Source organism: Ochotona princeps, chromosome 17 (assembly GCF_030435755.1).
Source record: "Ochotona princeps isolate mOchPri1 chromosome 17, mOchPri1.hap1, whole genome shotgun sequence".
In the NCBI taxonomy this organism is placed as follows: domain Eukaryota; kingdom Metazoa; phylum Chordata; class Mammalia; order Lagomorpha; family Ochotonidae; genus Ochotona; species Ochotona princeps.
The window spans coordinates 37,822,730-37,836,766 of NC_080848.1; the positions used below are offsets into that span (position 1 = coordinate 37,822,730).

General features: G+C 46.6%; 2 protein-coding genes across 4 annotated transcripts in view; one reads left to right on the forward strand and one right to left on the reverse strand.

The window, feature by feature from the left end:
• Positions 1-14,037, forward strand: part of VPS53 (VPS53 subunit of GARP complex) — a 164,394-nt gene that overhangs the window by 1,212 nt on the left and 149,145 nt on the right. The window contains exons 1-2 of one of the 3 annotated variants that reach the window (XR_009246999.1): positions 9,720-9,913; positions 13,299-13,379. Coding sequence is in view for 1 of the 3 variants with exons in the window: in XM_058676664.1 (XP_058532647.1) it covers positions 9,827-9,913; positions 13,299-13,379 (168 nt within the window). In the remaining 2 variants the exon portion in view is untranslated. Of the gene's footprint in view, positions 1-9,719; positions 9,914-13,298; positions 13,380-14,037 lie in introns of those variants that run through there. The other 2 variants (XM_058676664.1, XM_058676665.1) reach the window with 2 other exon arrangements.
• Positions 6,623-7,278, reverse strand: LOC131482423 (SRSF protein kinase 1-like). Its single transcript, XM_058676446.1, has one exon. The coding sequence runs from the start codon at positions 7,208-7,210 to the stop codon at positions 6,623-6,625; it is 588 nt and encodes a 195-aa protein (XP_058532429.1). The 5' UTR covers positions 7,211-7,278.

Genomic DNA, 14,037 nt, shown 5'->3' on the forward strand with positions numbered 1-14,037 from the left:
ATTAAAGACTGTTAGCACTAATTAGCACTTAGTTTCTGGCTTTTAAATAGGCATCATAATATCTACAGAAATCTAAGGTCCTACTGAAGTTATCTGGTATGTTCTTTATATAGCTCCATTAACCCTTGCTGTAAGCACTTTGATGCAGGCCCTTAGTATTTGTTGAAGATATAAATGAAGGGAACCTGGCTTTGTGGAGTGGCACAATAGGCTGCTGCCTGTCATGTTGGTGTCCTTGTGGGTGCTGGTGTGAGTGAAGCCTGGCTGCTCCATTTCTAACCCAGCTCCCTGTTGATGCACCTGGTAACAGGTAAAGGATGCTTCAAGTGTTTAGTTCCCTGCACGGATTGGGAAACCCAAATAGAGCTGCAAGCTCCTGGCTTCAGCCTGGCCCGACCTGGGGCATTTGCAGCCATTTGCAGAATGAACCAATGGATCTTTGTCTCTCCGCCCCACCCCCTTTTCCTCCCGCCCTCTCTTTCTATAACTCTACCTTTCAAATAAATAAGTGATAGGGGAGAAAAAAAAAAAAGAAAGAAAAAGTCTTTCTTTTTGAAGCTAAGTCTGTAGTGGCTTTTACTATGCACAGCTAACTCCAAGAGTTATTTCTCAAGATTAGAAGTGAAAACCCGGCACAGTAGCCTCGCGGCTGGAGTCCTCACCTTGTACACGCAGGGATCCCATATGGGCATTAGTTCGTATCCCGGCGGGCATGCTTCCCATCCAGCTCCCTGCTTGTGGCCTGGGAAAGCGGTAGAAGATGGCCCAAAGCCTTGGGACCCTGCACCTGCATGGGAGACCTGGAAAAGGCTCTGGGATCCTGGCTTGGAATCAGCTCAGCTCCGTCTGTTGTGGTCACTTGGGGAGTGAGTCATCAGATGGAAGATCTTCCTCTCTGTCTCTCCTCCTATCTGTATATCAGACTTTACAATAAAAATAAAATAAATCTTAAAAAAAAAAAACCCCAAAATGACCAGAATCTCAAGAGAACACAGAGAAAGTTGGTGAACTACAAGGTGTCTAAAGTCCTATCCGGGAAGAAAGCTTCATTACAATGGAGCAACAGATCTGAGCCCTGAACACACTGGCACCAGGTCCTGCAGAAGTTGAGGGTTAGCGCAGGACAGAGAACTCCTACCTGTTGATTCATCCCCTCAGAGCCTGTAACAACTGGAGATGGGCCAGACCGAAAAGCCAGGAGCTAAGAACTCAATCCAGGTCTGTCCTGTGGTGGCAGGAACCCTGTCACTTAAGTCCTCAGTCGCTGCAGAAGTGCTGGATTGAACATGGGAGCATGTTAGCATTTGCATAAATCCCTATGCAAATCCCTACAACCATTCACCATGGGACAGTCTAGCAGATGAATCTATCTGCCCTCAAAATCTTAAACTCAGAATACGACAGATCAAATGTATTTCAGGAAGACATTGAGAGCTGAAAAGAAAATAAAGGGAGATTTCCACAGGCAGCTGAAAATGTCAGCTAAGGAGATATATCAAAGTTTGTATATAAAAAGATTTGGAAATTAACTATGGCAGTTAGGACCGGTCTCTCTCTTTTCTCATAAAGATTTTATTGGAAAGGCAGAGCAAGAGAGAGAGAGAGAGGTCTTCTTTAAATATGGCCACTCGCTCTCACTCCCTAAATGTCCACAATGGTGGTGACTAGGCCAGGCTAAAGCCAGGCCAGGAGCCAGGAGCTGCTTCTAGGTCTCCCCCTGTGGATGGGCTAACTTTTATTGTTTTTTTCCTGGGCCATTTTCTGGGAGCCGAGTCAGATGTGGAGCAGCTAGGTCCCGTCCCACCTGCTATTCCACAACAGCTGGCCCATGGTCTCTTAAAATACTGCCAATAGGGGATTGGGGAAACTGAACAATATTTTATTTAGGAGATAAAATCTTTTTACTAGTTTTCTGAAGTAGATCTAAAAAAATACATTGAGGAAAAATATTCTTGGCTAGTGGCAAGAGATCATTTACATATCAGTGATCATAAAAGTGGAAGGGTGAGGATAGTACCTCTTATCAGAGTCCTGTGTAGGGAAGGGTAATTCACAAGATTCTTGCTTTTTTATTTATTTTTTTTAAATGTATTTACTCATTTTCATTGGAAAGGCAGATTTATAGAGAGGAGACACAAAGATCTTCCATCTGCTGATTCACTCCTCAAATGGCTGCAACGACTAGAGCTGAGCTGATACACAGCCAGGAGCTTCCTCCCAAAGCTTTAAAGGCAAGGATTTTAGCCACTAGGCCACTGCCCCGGGCTCCCCTTGGTGCTTTTTTTTTTTTTAAAAAAAGATTTATTTTTATTGGAAAGTCAAATAAACAGAGAGGAAGAGAGAGAGAAAGATCTGCTGTCCGTTGATTCATTCCCCAAGAGGCCACAATGGCTGGAGCTGAGCCAAATAGAAGCCAGGAGCCTCTTTGGGGTCTCCCACACGGGTGCAAGTCTCAGGCCCTTCACTGCTTTCCCAGGCCACAAGTAGGGAGCTGGATGGGAAGCAGGGCTACTGGGATTAGAACTGGTGCCCATATGGGATCCTGGTGTGTGCAAGGCGAGGACTTTAGCTGCTAGGCCACTGCACCAGCCCTCCCCTCCCTCATCTGGTGCTTCTTTAATGACTGTGTTTTTGGTTTTTGTTTTTTTTTTAAAGATTTATTTATTTTATTACAGAATCAGATATACAGAGAGGAGGAGAGACGGAGAGGAAGATCTTCCGTCCGATGATTCACTCCCCAAGTGAGCCGCAACGGCCAGTGCTGCGCCAATCCAAAGCCGGGAACCTGGAACCTCTTCCGGATCTCCCACATGGGTGCAGGGTCCCAAGGCATTGGGCCGTCCTCGACTGCTTTCCCAGGCCACAAGCAGGGAGCTGGATGGGAAGTGGAGTTGCTGGAATTAGAACCGGCGCCCATATGGGATCCCTGTGGGTTCAAGGCAAGGACTTTAGCCGCTAGGCCATCACGCCGCTGGGCCCTAATGACTGTGTTTTACAGATAGTTTTTCATGATGATGAGTTCTCTTGCTGTCCTCCATTCTCGAACTTTCTAGATACCCTCGGTGTAACATTTCATTGACATTCTCTGTTTCCGGGGCACTGGCTTGGTTTTGATTGGCACTCTGCTTCTCTGTGCATGTCTGTTCTTGCTGAGCAGATCATAATCTGCAGCCAGCTCCAGCAACTCTCCTGTTCCCATAGTCACAGTTACGGCACTGCATCTTGCAGATACAGTAGCTCGTCAGCTCCCAGAAGCTCTTGAACCAGAACACCTGATGCCATTGGCTACGCTGGGCCCACAGTAATCGCTTCATTTACTCATGAAAGTGATAATTACATTGGCCACAGTTGCACAGTTTTTGCGCAGTTCTTACACATGCCAACAAATGTAACACTTCTTTTATAAAAATTGACATTATCTTGTGTAATCATTATAGTGTAGCTACCATTAGTCCACTAAATCTAAACCAATGAGGATCTTAAAATACTACTTTGTTCCCACACTCCTCTCCTGTTTCTTTGGCTGCGCTTCCCACTGAGTTCTAATGACCCACTGAGCTGTCAAGCCTCTCTTAGTTTAAACCAGTAGATCTTAATCTTCTTTGAATCTGGACACCTTAGAGAAGCTGAAGAACTCCAAATAGATTCTTTCCCCCCCCCCAAAAAAATTGAATGTAATTTTAATAGGGAGATAATTCACTGAATATTTCTTTCTTTTTTTTTTTTTTTTAGCCAACACCTTCTTGCTAATCATAAGAATCTTGTGAAGAGGGGTCAGCACTGTGGCTTGACAGGTTAATCCTCTACCTTCAAGTGCCAGTGACGCATATGAGTGGTGCCGGTTGCTCCACTTCCCATCCAGCTCCCTGCTTGTGGCCTGGGAAAGTAGTCGAGCATGGCCCAAAGCCTTGGGACCCTGTACCGGTGTGGGAGACCTGGAGGAAGTTCCTGCCTCCTGGCTCCAGATCGGCACAGCACTGGCTGTTGCAGTTACTCTGAGAGTGAATCATCGGATGGAAGATCTTCCTCTGTCTTTCCTCCTCTCTGTATATCTGACTTTGTAATAATAATAATAAAAAAAAAAAAACTTAAAAAAAAAAAAGCACCAAGGGAACCTTCTGAGCCAGATTTTACATGAAATTAATTAACGACATGTTGGGCTGGGAGCCTTGGTGTTCTTGGTAAGAACAGAATCTAAACATGACAATGCGTCAGAGCTCTTGGGGCAGTTTTAGTTGCATCAGTGTTGAGAGAAGTGCTGTCTATTGGCAGTTAGTGAATACAGACCAAGTAATTCACACATCCTGCAGTTTTTTTTTAAACCAAACATTATACCCAAAAAGTCCAGCTATATACAAGTTTGTTATAGAAAAGCAGTATAAAAACATTATCCATTTCTGCTTTTGTTTGGAGGGGCAGAGGGACATGGAGACTGTTAAGTCACGGAATCACTCCCCAAATGCCTGGGAGCTGGAAATTCAATCCAGGTCTCCCGTGTGAGTGACTTAACTCATCACCTACTGCTTCCCAGACTGCATGTTAACAGGAAGACGAACCTAGAGGCAGAGCCAGGCACTGCGATGGGAGATGCGAGCGTCACCAACAGCATCTCAACCAATGCCTACTGCTTTTGTGTTCCTGATAAGGCTGGCTCATTGATGAGATTATACCATGCTCCTTATTTTCATACCCATGTCTCTCATACCTATAACTTTTCCATTTAATCTTTTTTTAAAGATCTATTTATTTTTATTGGAAAGTCCGATATACAGAGAAGGGGAGACAGAGAGGAAGATCTTCCAGCCGCTGATTCGCTCCCCAAATGGCCACAATGACCGGAGTGGAGCTAAGCTGGTACAAATCCAGGAGCCTCTTCCAGGTCTCCCGCGTGGGTGCAGGGTCCCAAGGCTTTGGGCCGTCCTCAACTGCTTTTCCAGCCCACAAGCAGGGAGCTGCATGGGGAGTAGGGCTGCCAGGAGTAGAACCAGTGCCTATATAGGATCCCGGCGTGTGCAAGGTGAGGATTTGTAGTCATTAGAATAATGCTCTGGGCCCTCTCATTTAATCTTAATGGCATATCATCTGTCTTTCCAGGTTTTCTCCTTCTCTTAGAGGTGTTTCCCTTGTTTGTTTATCTGAAACAAGCCAGTCTGGCCTGCTATTAGCTCTCCTAAAGCAGTTCTCTCAGCCTAGCATCCACCTGCACCACTTGAACTGCGTTAACTCCCTGAAACCCAAGCTTATCTTTTTTATTAGTAGCTAATCTGCTAAGAGGAGGAATCTGATGGAGTTGAGAGCCTCCTGGGGTGGGGGGACGATTTGGGATGATAGGGGGGTAGTTGTTGGAAACTGACAGTGAGTACACTGGAGGAAGCTTGTTAGAAACTAGCATGGATTTGCATTGGACAGGGTCCCCCTCGTTTCATGACTCTCCATAGCTGTGAAAGCAGCTCAGAGGGAAAGAGGCAGAAGCAGAAGGACCTGGGCTCACGACGGGCATGGTAGTCCAGGTCATGCAGCTCCCCTGCTCACAGGCCTTCAGTGGCTTCCCGTTCCTGAAGGTGACCCTCACGACATTACACCACCTGTTTCTCCAGCCTTCCATTGTACCACTCTTCCCTGGCTTTGCTTTTTTTTGTCTCTTTTAATTTATTTGAGAGGAAAAGTTACAGGGAGACAAACACACAGAGAGATCTGCCAACTGCTGGTCCGTTTCCCAAATGTTCACAACAGCCAGAAGCCAAGAACTCCATCCTAGTCTCCCATATGGATACTGGGAGGCTGTAGTATTTGGGCCATCCTCTGCTGCTTTCCCTGATACATCAGTAGGGAACTGGATGGAAGTTGAGCAGCCAGGACTCAAACTGGCATCCCGCTATGGGATGCTGGGGTCCTAAGCAGTGGCCTATCCCATTAGCCACACCACCAGCCCCTTCCCTTGTCTTTTAAGGCCCCATCATATGTGCTAGTTTCTTTTAACCCAAATGGCTTTTGTATATACTCTTCCTTTTGTCTATCTTCTCCTATTTCCACTCCCCTATTCCACTCCTTTGCTTCCACTTAAGAAATCTCTTCAAGGAAACCTTCTCTGACCCCAGATCCAACAAGAACACACTCTTTCAATGTGGTCTTTTGACATAGGCCTGTCTTGCATTAGACCAATCACACATATACACTGATTTGTACCAGTCTCTTGTTCATGCACAGAAATAGCTCTGTGGGGGCAGACATTTGGTCTGTCTTGTCCCTTGCTGAATTGCCAGAATCTAACCTTATGCCTGTCACCAACAAAAACAGGAGTTCAGGCCTCAGCACAATAGCTTAGTGGCTAAATCCTCACCTTGCATCCACTGGGATCCCATAAGAGCACTGGTTCATGTCCCAGCTGCTCCACTTCCCATCCAGCTCCCTGCTTGTGGCCTGGGAAGGCAGTTGAGGATGGCCCAAAGCCTTGGGACCCTGCGCCCACGTGGGAGACCTGGAAGAAGCTCCTGGCTCCTGGCTTAGGATCGTGCAGCTCGGGCTATTGCGGCCATTTGGGCAGTGAACCAATAGATAGAAGATCTTTTTTTTTTTTTTTTTTTATGGTAAGAAACTTTATTTAGTAATACAAGGTTATTCACTAAAAATGTCTCTTTTTACTTTGGTTTGTCTGGAAAGGGGAAAAAAAAGCCAAAAGCAATATTCTCAAAAAGATATTCAGACATAGATCAAATGTGTGTTCCTGTGTTCGTGTTCCATTTACTCCTGATATTTTGAAGTCATCTAGTAGCTGAACAACCATTTCTCTATTGGGATCACTGGGGTCTGAATTGCGAACTGATTTCAGCAACCGGATTTCATCTAGTGCTGTTTCAGTATAATGTTCAGCACTTTTAACTACTTTCATGGCCACAAACTTCTTCCCCTGAATATCCCATGACAACCACACTGTTGAAAAGTGACCCCAGCCCAGCTTTCGGATCACATGGTATCTCCCGTTGAATAGATCTCCGATTTTCACAAGATGATAACCTCCTTTACAATAATCATTGGGATCTTCCTGCTCATCATCGTCTGACCCCAGAATCTCCTCTTCTTGCTCTGGCAGATCACTCTCAGAGTGGGGAGCAGAACCTCGGTGCTGAGTTTCAGATTTCCTTTGCGCTTTGTCCTTCTTGGCCTTGGTCCTTTTCTTGCGGGCCTGGAGCGCAAGCACTTTCCGCTCCATGGCGAGACCGGTAACCGCCAGGCGCCTGCGCACTGGAGGGCAGCGACTCCGGCTCCCGCCGCGGCCCCAAAAGCCGATAGAAGATCTTTGTCTCTCCTCTCTTGGTATACCTGCCTTTCCAATTAAAAAAAAAACAAAAAAAAAACAAAAAAAAACAGGGCCTGGTGCAGTAGCCTAGTGGCTAAAGTCCTCACCTTGCAAACACCAGGATCCCATTGGGTACCGGTTCATGGGAGACCTGGAAGAAGTTCCTGGCCCTTGGCTTTGGATCAGCTCAGCTGTGGCCATTGTGGCCACTTGGGGAATGAACCAGTGAATCCAACATCTTTCTCTTTGTCTCTCCTTCTCTCTGTAAAAATCTGACTTTCCAATTAAAAAAAAAAATCTTCAAAAAATGGGTTCAGTACATTTATTAAACGGATGAATAGCAAAAAGATTCAGTTTAGAATATGAGGTAAGTTTTTCGGTTGTTCTAATTGGATTTTCATTTCAATATCTGTTAAGTGTGTACAATGAGAATAACCATCAAGCACAGGATTGCTGTGTAGATTAAAAGACAATACACTTAATGCCATGCTTAGCACAATGTGTGGCACACGGTAAAGGCTGGAAACTCTGTTTATCATCCTTCAAAATAAGCCCCATGAGCCCATGGTGCTCTCACACATGGCTGATTGGAAAATGAAAATAACTCAGCCACTCTGCACAATGGTTTACCAGTTTCTTTTTATTTTTAAAAAAGATTTATTTATTTTTATTGGAAAGTCTGATACACAGATAGCAGGAGAGAGGAAGATCTCCCATCCGATGACTCACTCCCCAAGTGACCACAACGGCTAGTGTGGTCACTGGGGAGCCAGGAACTTCCTCCGGATCTCCCACAAGGTTGCAGGGTCCCAAGGCTTTGGGCTGTCCTTGACTGCTTTCCCAGGCCACAGGCAGGAAGCTGGATGGGAAGTGGAGCTGCCGGGATTAGAACCAGTGCGCATATGGGATCCTGGTGTGTTCAAGGTGAGGTCTTTAGCCACTAGGCCACTGCACCAGGCCCTCAGAGGTTTGTTTTTAAAAAATCATTATTCATTGGAAAGGCAGATTTCTAGAGAAAAGGAGAAGCAAAGATAAAGATCTTCCATCTTCTGGTTTACTCCCTAAAAGGCTGCAATGGCCAGAGCTGAGCCAATCCAAAGCCAGGAGCCAGGAGCTTCCTCCAGGTCTCCTATAGGAGTGTAGGGTTCCAAGGCTTAGGGGCCGTTCTCTATTGTTTTCCCAGGCCACAAGCTTCATAGGAAGTGGAGCAGCTGGGACACGAATTGGTACCCTTATGGGATCATGGAGTTTGCAGGCGGAGGATTAACGAGCCAGTGTGCCAGCCCCAGGGTTGTTTTTTTGTTAAATAAATTTATATTCCATCACCTTTGAAAAACACTTCGTTGCTACCACTGTCAAAGGCACAAAATACACAGGCACACTAATAAAATGGGACTCTGCTGTACATTTTTGTTCTCTGAAGTACCTTGTGCACATTTCCATGCCATGAAGTCATTTCCAAAACCATGCTTGTATGGGTCAGTAACATTCCATAGCATTGCCAACTTACATTTTAAGGAATCTTTTTTATTGCTACAGATTATATTTTTGATGAACTTGTTAATTTAAAAACTAAAATATATTGTTTACACATTTATTTTCACTGTAAGCAACTGATAAAGTGTTTCTAAAAAAAATCGGTGGGGCTAGAGTCGCTTCTACCCCTGGTTTCACAACGTTCACTGATAAAGCGACTGGGGACTGGCAGGGTTTCCTGATTGTTTCAGGTGTCTGCAGGTAATGTGGTTACACAGGGTGACCTGGCTTCCTCCCCCCCTTTGGTTTATAGGGTTAAACACTCCCACATTTCCTGTGTTCCAAGCTTCAACTTGCATTTACATTTTTAACCTTCACCACATCGGCCACAGAGTCCTTTGTTGCACATCACACGGCTTCTCAGGGTGTGTGATGGGTTGTGGACCCCAAAACTGTCTCCTCTAGTGACCGCGGCCTCACCTGCCTTCCCCCCAGTAGGGAAGCTTCATTCATTCACCCCCCCAAAACGCTGCCTAGGGGCTCGGCCTACGGGACCCATCTTCACTGGGTAGACGCTGTCCCAGGCTGCCCAAGTCCTGGGCAACATCGCCATTTACCGGCGGGGGTCGTTGCACCCCCGATGGGCAGGGGTCACCGAATGTCCCTGACCAAGGGGGCCCCGGGGGACTGACGACCCGCCGGCTGTGCGGCGCGCGGGGTGGCAGGATGGTCGGTCGCCACCCTGTGGGGTTACTCACGGCCGCGTCCTGCCAACACCAGGCCTTCAGGCAAGGTGAAGAAACCGTCCCCCCACCCCCTCATCTTAAGGAAGGAGTTGAGGGCCCCAGGGCCGCCCGGGAGACGCCAGGATGTGATAGGAAATTTCTCCAGAGGTCGGTCCTCCGCTATCCCAGAGTGCTCCGGATCCCGGAAGCGCCGGGCTGCCCGGAAGTGCCGGACTGGCTGACAGATCCCGAGCGTGTCTGCTGGGCGCCGCGGCTGGAGGGTGCTGTTCTGGGGGAGGTGCCGGCAGGGGTTGAGGTGGGTGGCAGGATGATGGAGGAGGAGGAACTGGAGTTCGTGGAGGAGCTGGAAGCCGTGTTGCAGCTCACGCCCGAGGTGCAGCTGGCCATCGAGCAGGTGCGGACGGCGGGGCGGACCGAGAGACAGGGGCGAGGCACAGCAGGGAAGCCGAGCTGGGGCTGAGGCGGCGGGGGAAGGGGTTCCGAGCCAGGGAAGGACAGGCCTCTTGTCTAGGCCTTGCTGGGGCAGAGAGCTGGGCTCCCGGAGAGGGTGAACTCGGGGATTCATGCACAGGCCGGCTTCCCACGCGGACTTTCCCCTTGCCAGTGGCTGGGAGGTGGGCGGCGGGACTAGAGGGAAATGTTGCAGAGGGGCCGGGGAGCTAGTCTGAAAGGTTGGGAGTCAAGCTTAGCTTGGGGAATGTTCCCAGGAAGGCTCTCTTCTCTGTAGCAGTTCTATGGTCGGCTGAACTCTCCTTTCATTTTTATTGCGTCTTGAAGGGTACCGAGACTTCTGAGAGCGATTTAAGTCCTTGTATGGGGTCTTGCTCCTGATAAAGGGAGACAAATCCCCTCCCCACCACACACCAATTCAGTTGTTACAAGCTGTGATTTAATGAAAGAAGTGTTATGCCTCATTTGGGTTAATGCTTCAGGTCAGCATATATTCACTGTTAATACTCACCCTGGGGTCGGCCAGTGTGCTAAGGGATGTGTTTGCACTGTGCCATGTTGAGAGGCGGTTGCTTGTGCTACTCCTGCTGACCTGCCTTGGGCACCTCCTGAGGGTACAGGCTGTAGGGCACGCTCGTAGTGTTTGGATCACACAGAGTTCCACCGCTCTTCATTTACAGGAAAATCCTATGCGTTTCAGTTGCTGCTTGGGTTCAGTGGGCACTAATGCATGACACCAATATTGCAGTTCATCCTCGTTGGACTGAGAGGAATTTCGGAAGAGCACATGTTTGGTATTATGAGTTCTGCCCTAGGTTCATCTTGTAAGCAGCCGTCTTGCTTGTCTAGATAAATTCAAGATATGAGCACCCTGGTGAGGAGTAGGGTTAGGCGAGGATCAGAAAGGCCACACATTTCATTCAGTTTAAGTTCCCTTTCGCATCAGGGGCCCACCAGTGTGGTGGCTCAACAAGCTCATCCTCTACCTGTAAGCACAGACATCTCAAATGGGTACCGGTTTGTGTCCTGGCTGCTCCTCTTCCCATCCAGCTCCCTGTTTTGTGGCCTGGGAAAGCAGTTGAGGAAGGTCCAAAGCCTTAGGACTCTGCGCCCGCATGGGAGATGTAGAGGAAGCTCCTGGCTCCTGGATTTGGATCAGGTCAGCTCTGGCCATTGTGGCCATTTGGGGAGATGGCTGGAAGATATTTCTCTCTGTCTCTTCTTTTTTCTTTAAATCTGCCGTTCCACTAAAAATAACTCTTCAAAAAAAAAAAAAGAAAGAAACCCTTTCTAGACATCTAACCTTTCAAATTTTTTAAATTGCCTGTGATGTATAATGAGTAAGCATCTCTTTGTTAAGTGTAATGCTGTTTGATTTTTGCTCCAGCGCTGGAACTAATCATTGTTCTCTCCATTTTACCAAGGGAAATAGTTGGCTTGTGGTAGGGCCTTGTGATGTGAAAGCATGTTAAAACCCAGGAGGAGAGGAAATGTTGGTGAGTTAAGGTACCTGCATCCCACGGCAGGGTGCCTGGTGTGCTTTCTGACTCCAAGCTCTGGGAGGCAGTGGCTCCAGTCGTTGGGCCTCTGTTACCATCTGGGAGACTGAGTTCTTGTCTCCCAGCATTTGTGGCATGAACCAATGGATGGTATATCTCATCTCTCCCTACTCCCCCTCTACTTCTCAAATAACTATATCTGTATCTGAAGCAGAAACCTGGGATAGCATTTAGGAACAGTGAGAAGAATACAAAAATTGATCAGCTTGAGGGAATGGACACCTGACATTTCCCCTCTCATGCTCCCAGAGGGGCACCAGGTTCAGGCACTGGCACCCACTCCAATGAGCACGCATCCTTCGGGCTGTCTAAATTACCTGGATGTGTGATGTATCCCCAACTATCAATGGTTTTTATATTTTCTTCTCACCCAGTCTGTCTCTTCCTCTTCTTGACAGTGTGGAAACCTTAAACCCTTCTAACAGTTGTCCTTAACTGCTCAAGGAAAGCATTTTGATTCTTAGATACCATTCCCAGATGACAGCTATGGAGAGATGGTGAATCCAGCCACCCTAGGTTGGAGGGTGGCTTTATAACCTCCCTTGTTTTGTGCTCCTGAAGTTGGGGCTTTTGAAGAGTGTAGCTATGTTTCTCAGAGGTGGGTTTTTTTCTGTTAATCTGAATGCCACGTGTCCATGTTTTAAAATTTGTTTTTATTTTATTGGAGAGCTGAGGGAGGGCGGTGAGATTGAGAGTGATTCCCATCTACTTGCTGCCTCCATCAAGGTCCACAACAGGCAGGGTTGTTTTTGATCGTAGTCAGGAGCCAGCGGCTCAAGCAGGGGCTCGTGGGGATGGCACATGGCTGCACGCGAGGCAGAAGTTATGTTGGAAAGCCAAGTTAGGACCCCAGCCCTAGCCCTTCCAATGTCAGAGGATCAGGGGGTGTCCCAAGTGGCTGCCATGCTTCATGCTTTCCCAGTTCATTTCTTGACACAGTCTGAAGAAATAAAATTGCTTCGGTATTTAATGCATTCTGTTGCTGAGCTCTTACTGAGTCTGTTATCAGGGCTTTCCTGGGACAACCATGCCCTTGTCATCAGTTTAATAGTGGACAGTGCCTACTGACTTCTTCCTGTGCTTGAGATTTTATTGATATGCAACTTTTCGTTTGCACATTATCTTCCTTGTGTCCAGATGTTGAAACTACAGGTGTTGTAAAAATGAAAGGCTTGCTTTTTTTTTTAAGGAAAAAAAATTTTGCACATTTATTTATGTTGATTGGAAAGGCAGAATTACAGAGAAAGAGAGACAGAGAGAAAGATCTTCTTTCTGCTGGTTCACTTCCCAAGTGGCTGCAATAGCTGGAGCTGAGCTGATCTGCAGCCAGTAACTTCTTCCAGGTCTCCCACATGGGTACAGGGTCCCAGAGCTTTTGGCCATCCTCGATTGCTGATCCAGGCCACAAGTGGGGAGCTGGATGGAAAGTGGAGCTGTTGGGACACATATGGGATGCTGGTGCTTGCGGGCAGAGGATTAGTTAACTGAGCTATCACACTGGCCCCTAAAGGCTTACTTTAACATGTAGTTTTGTGAGCAGCTTTTGTGTGGGGAAATCCTGCACCATGAAAAAAGCTGTGGTTTTATCTTTAGGGAACTTAGCATTTAGTAGGGAGAAAAGAAATGATACATAAAACAAAGGAGGATGATAGCAGTTATTTTTAAGTTACTTGCTTTAAAATGTTTATTTTGTTTTAAATCAAAAATATAAGTTGTGTATATGTATGATATAAAATATATTTTTGACTTTGATTCTCTCTTTTTACCTAGGTTTTTCCAAGTCAGGATCCCTTAGATCGAGCAGATTTCAATGCTGTTGAGTATATCAATACCCTATTTCCGACAGAGCAAGTAAGTAGAGTTCTAGATTTTGTTCATTTCCGTGGGCTCTCGCTCATCCTGAGTGTTGTGGTTGGCGAGTTATACTATATATTCAAATCAAATTCCATCATGATCAAACGGAGCAGTTAGCTAAACTGTGCTCGATGAAATTCTTTGTATAATTAGCGTGTTATTATAAACTGTACCTTTAGGTTGTGGGAGTCCCCTCAAAAATTCTATAGTAAATTGGAAGTGAGGAAGAGTTTTTATAATACAATGGGAAGAAATGGAAGTAAGGCAGTCAGGATTCATCTGATCATAAACCCACTTTCACCCCCATCTCAAGATGTAAATCTGTAGACCATGTTTTGTTTTGTTTTGCTGGGCGCTTTGCTTATACATGTGGGTCTTTCTTACAGAATTGTCTTTTGGGTGTTTGAGTGAGAGGTAGAATAGAGTTGGGAGCGGCTTGTGGTGCAGCAGGTGAAGTTATGAATGCTAACATCCCTGGCAGTGCCAGGAATGCAGCCCTACCTCTGCCCTGCTTCCGAATGAATAAGGAGGGGGAGGAGCAGGTAGGAGAGCGGCAGCTGGAGTCCTCATATTTCTTTTTTTTTTTTTTTAATTTACTTATTTTATTGGAAAGGCAGATGTACAGAGAGGAGGAGAGACAGAGAGGAAGCTCTGT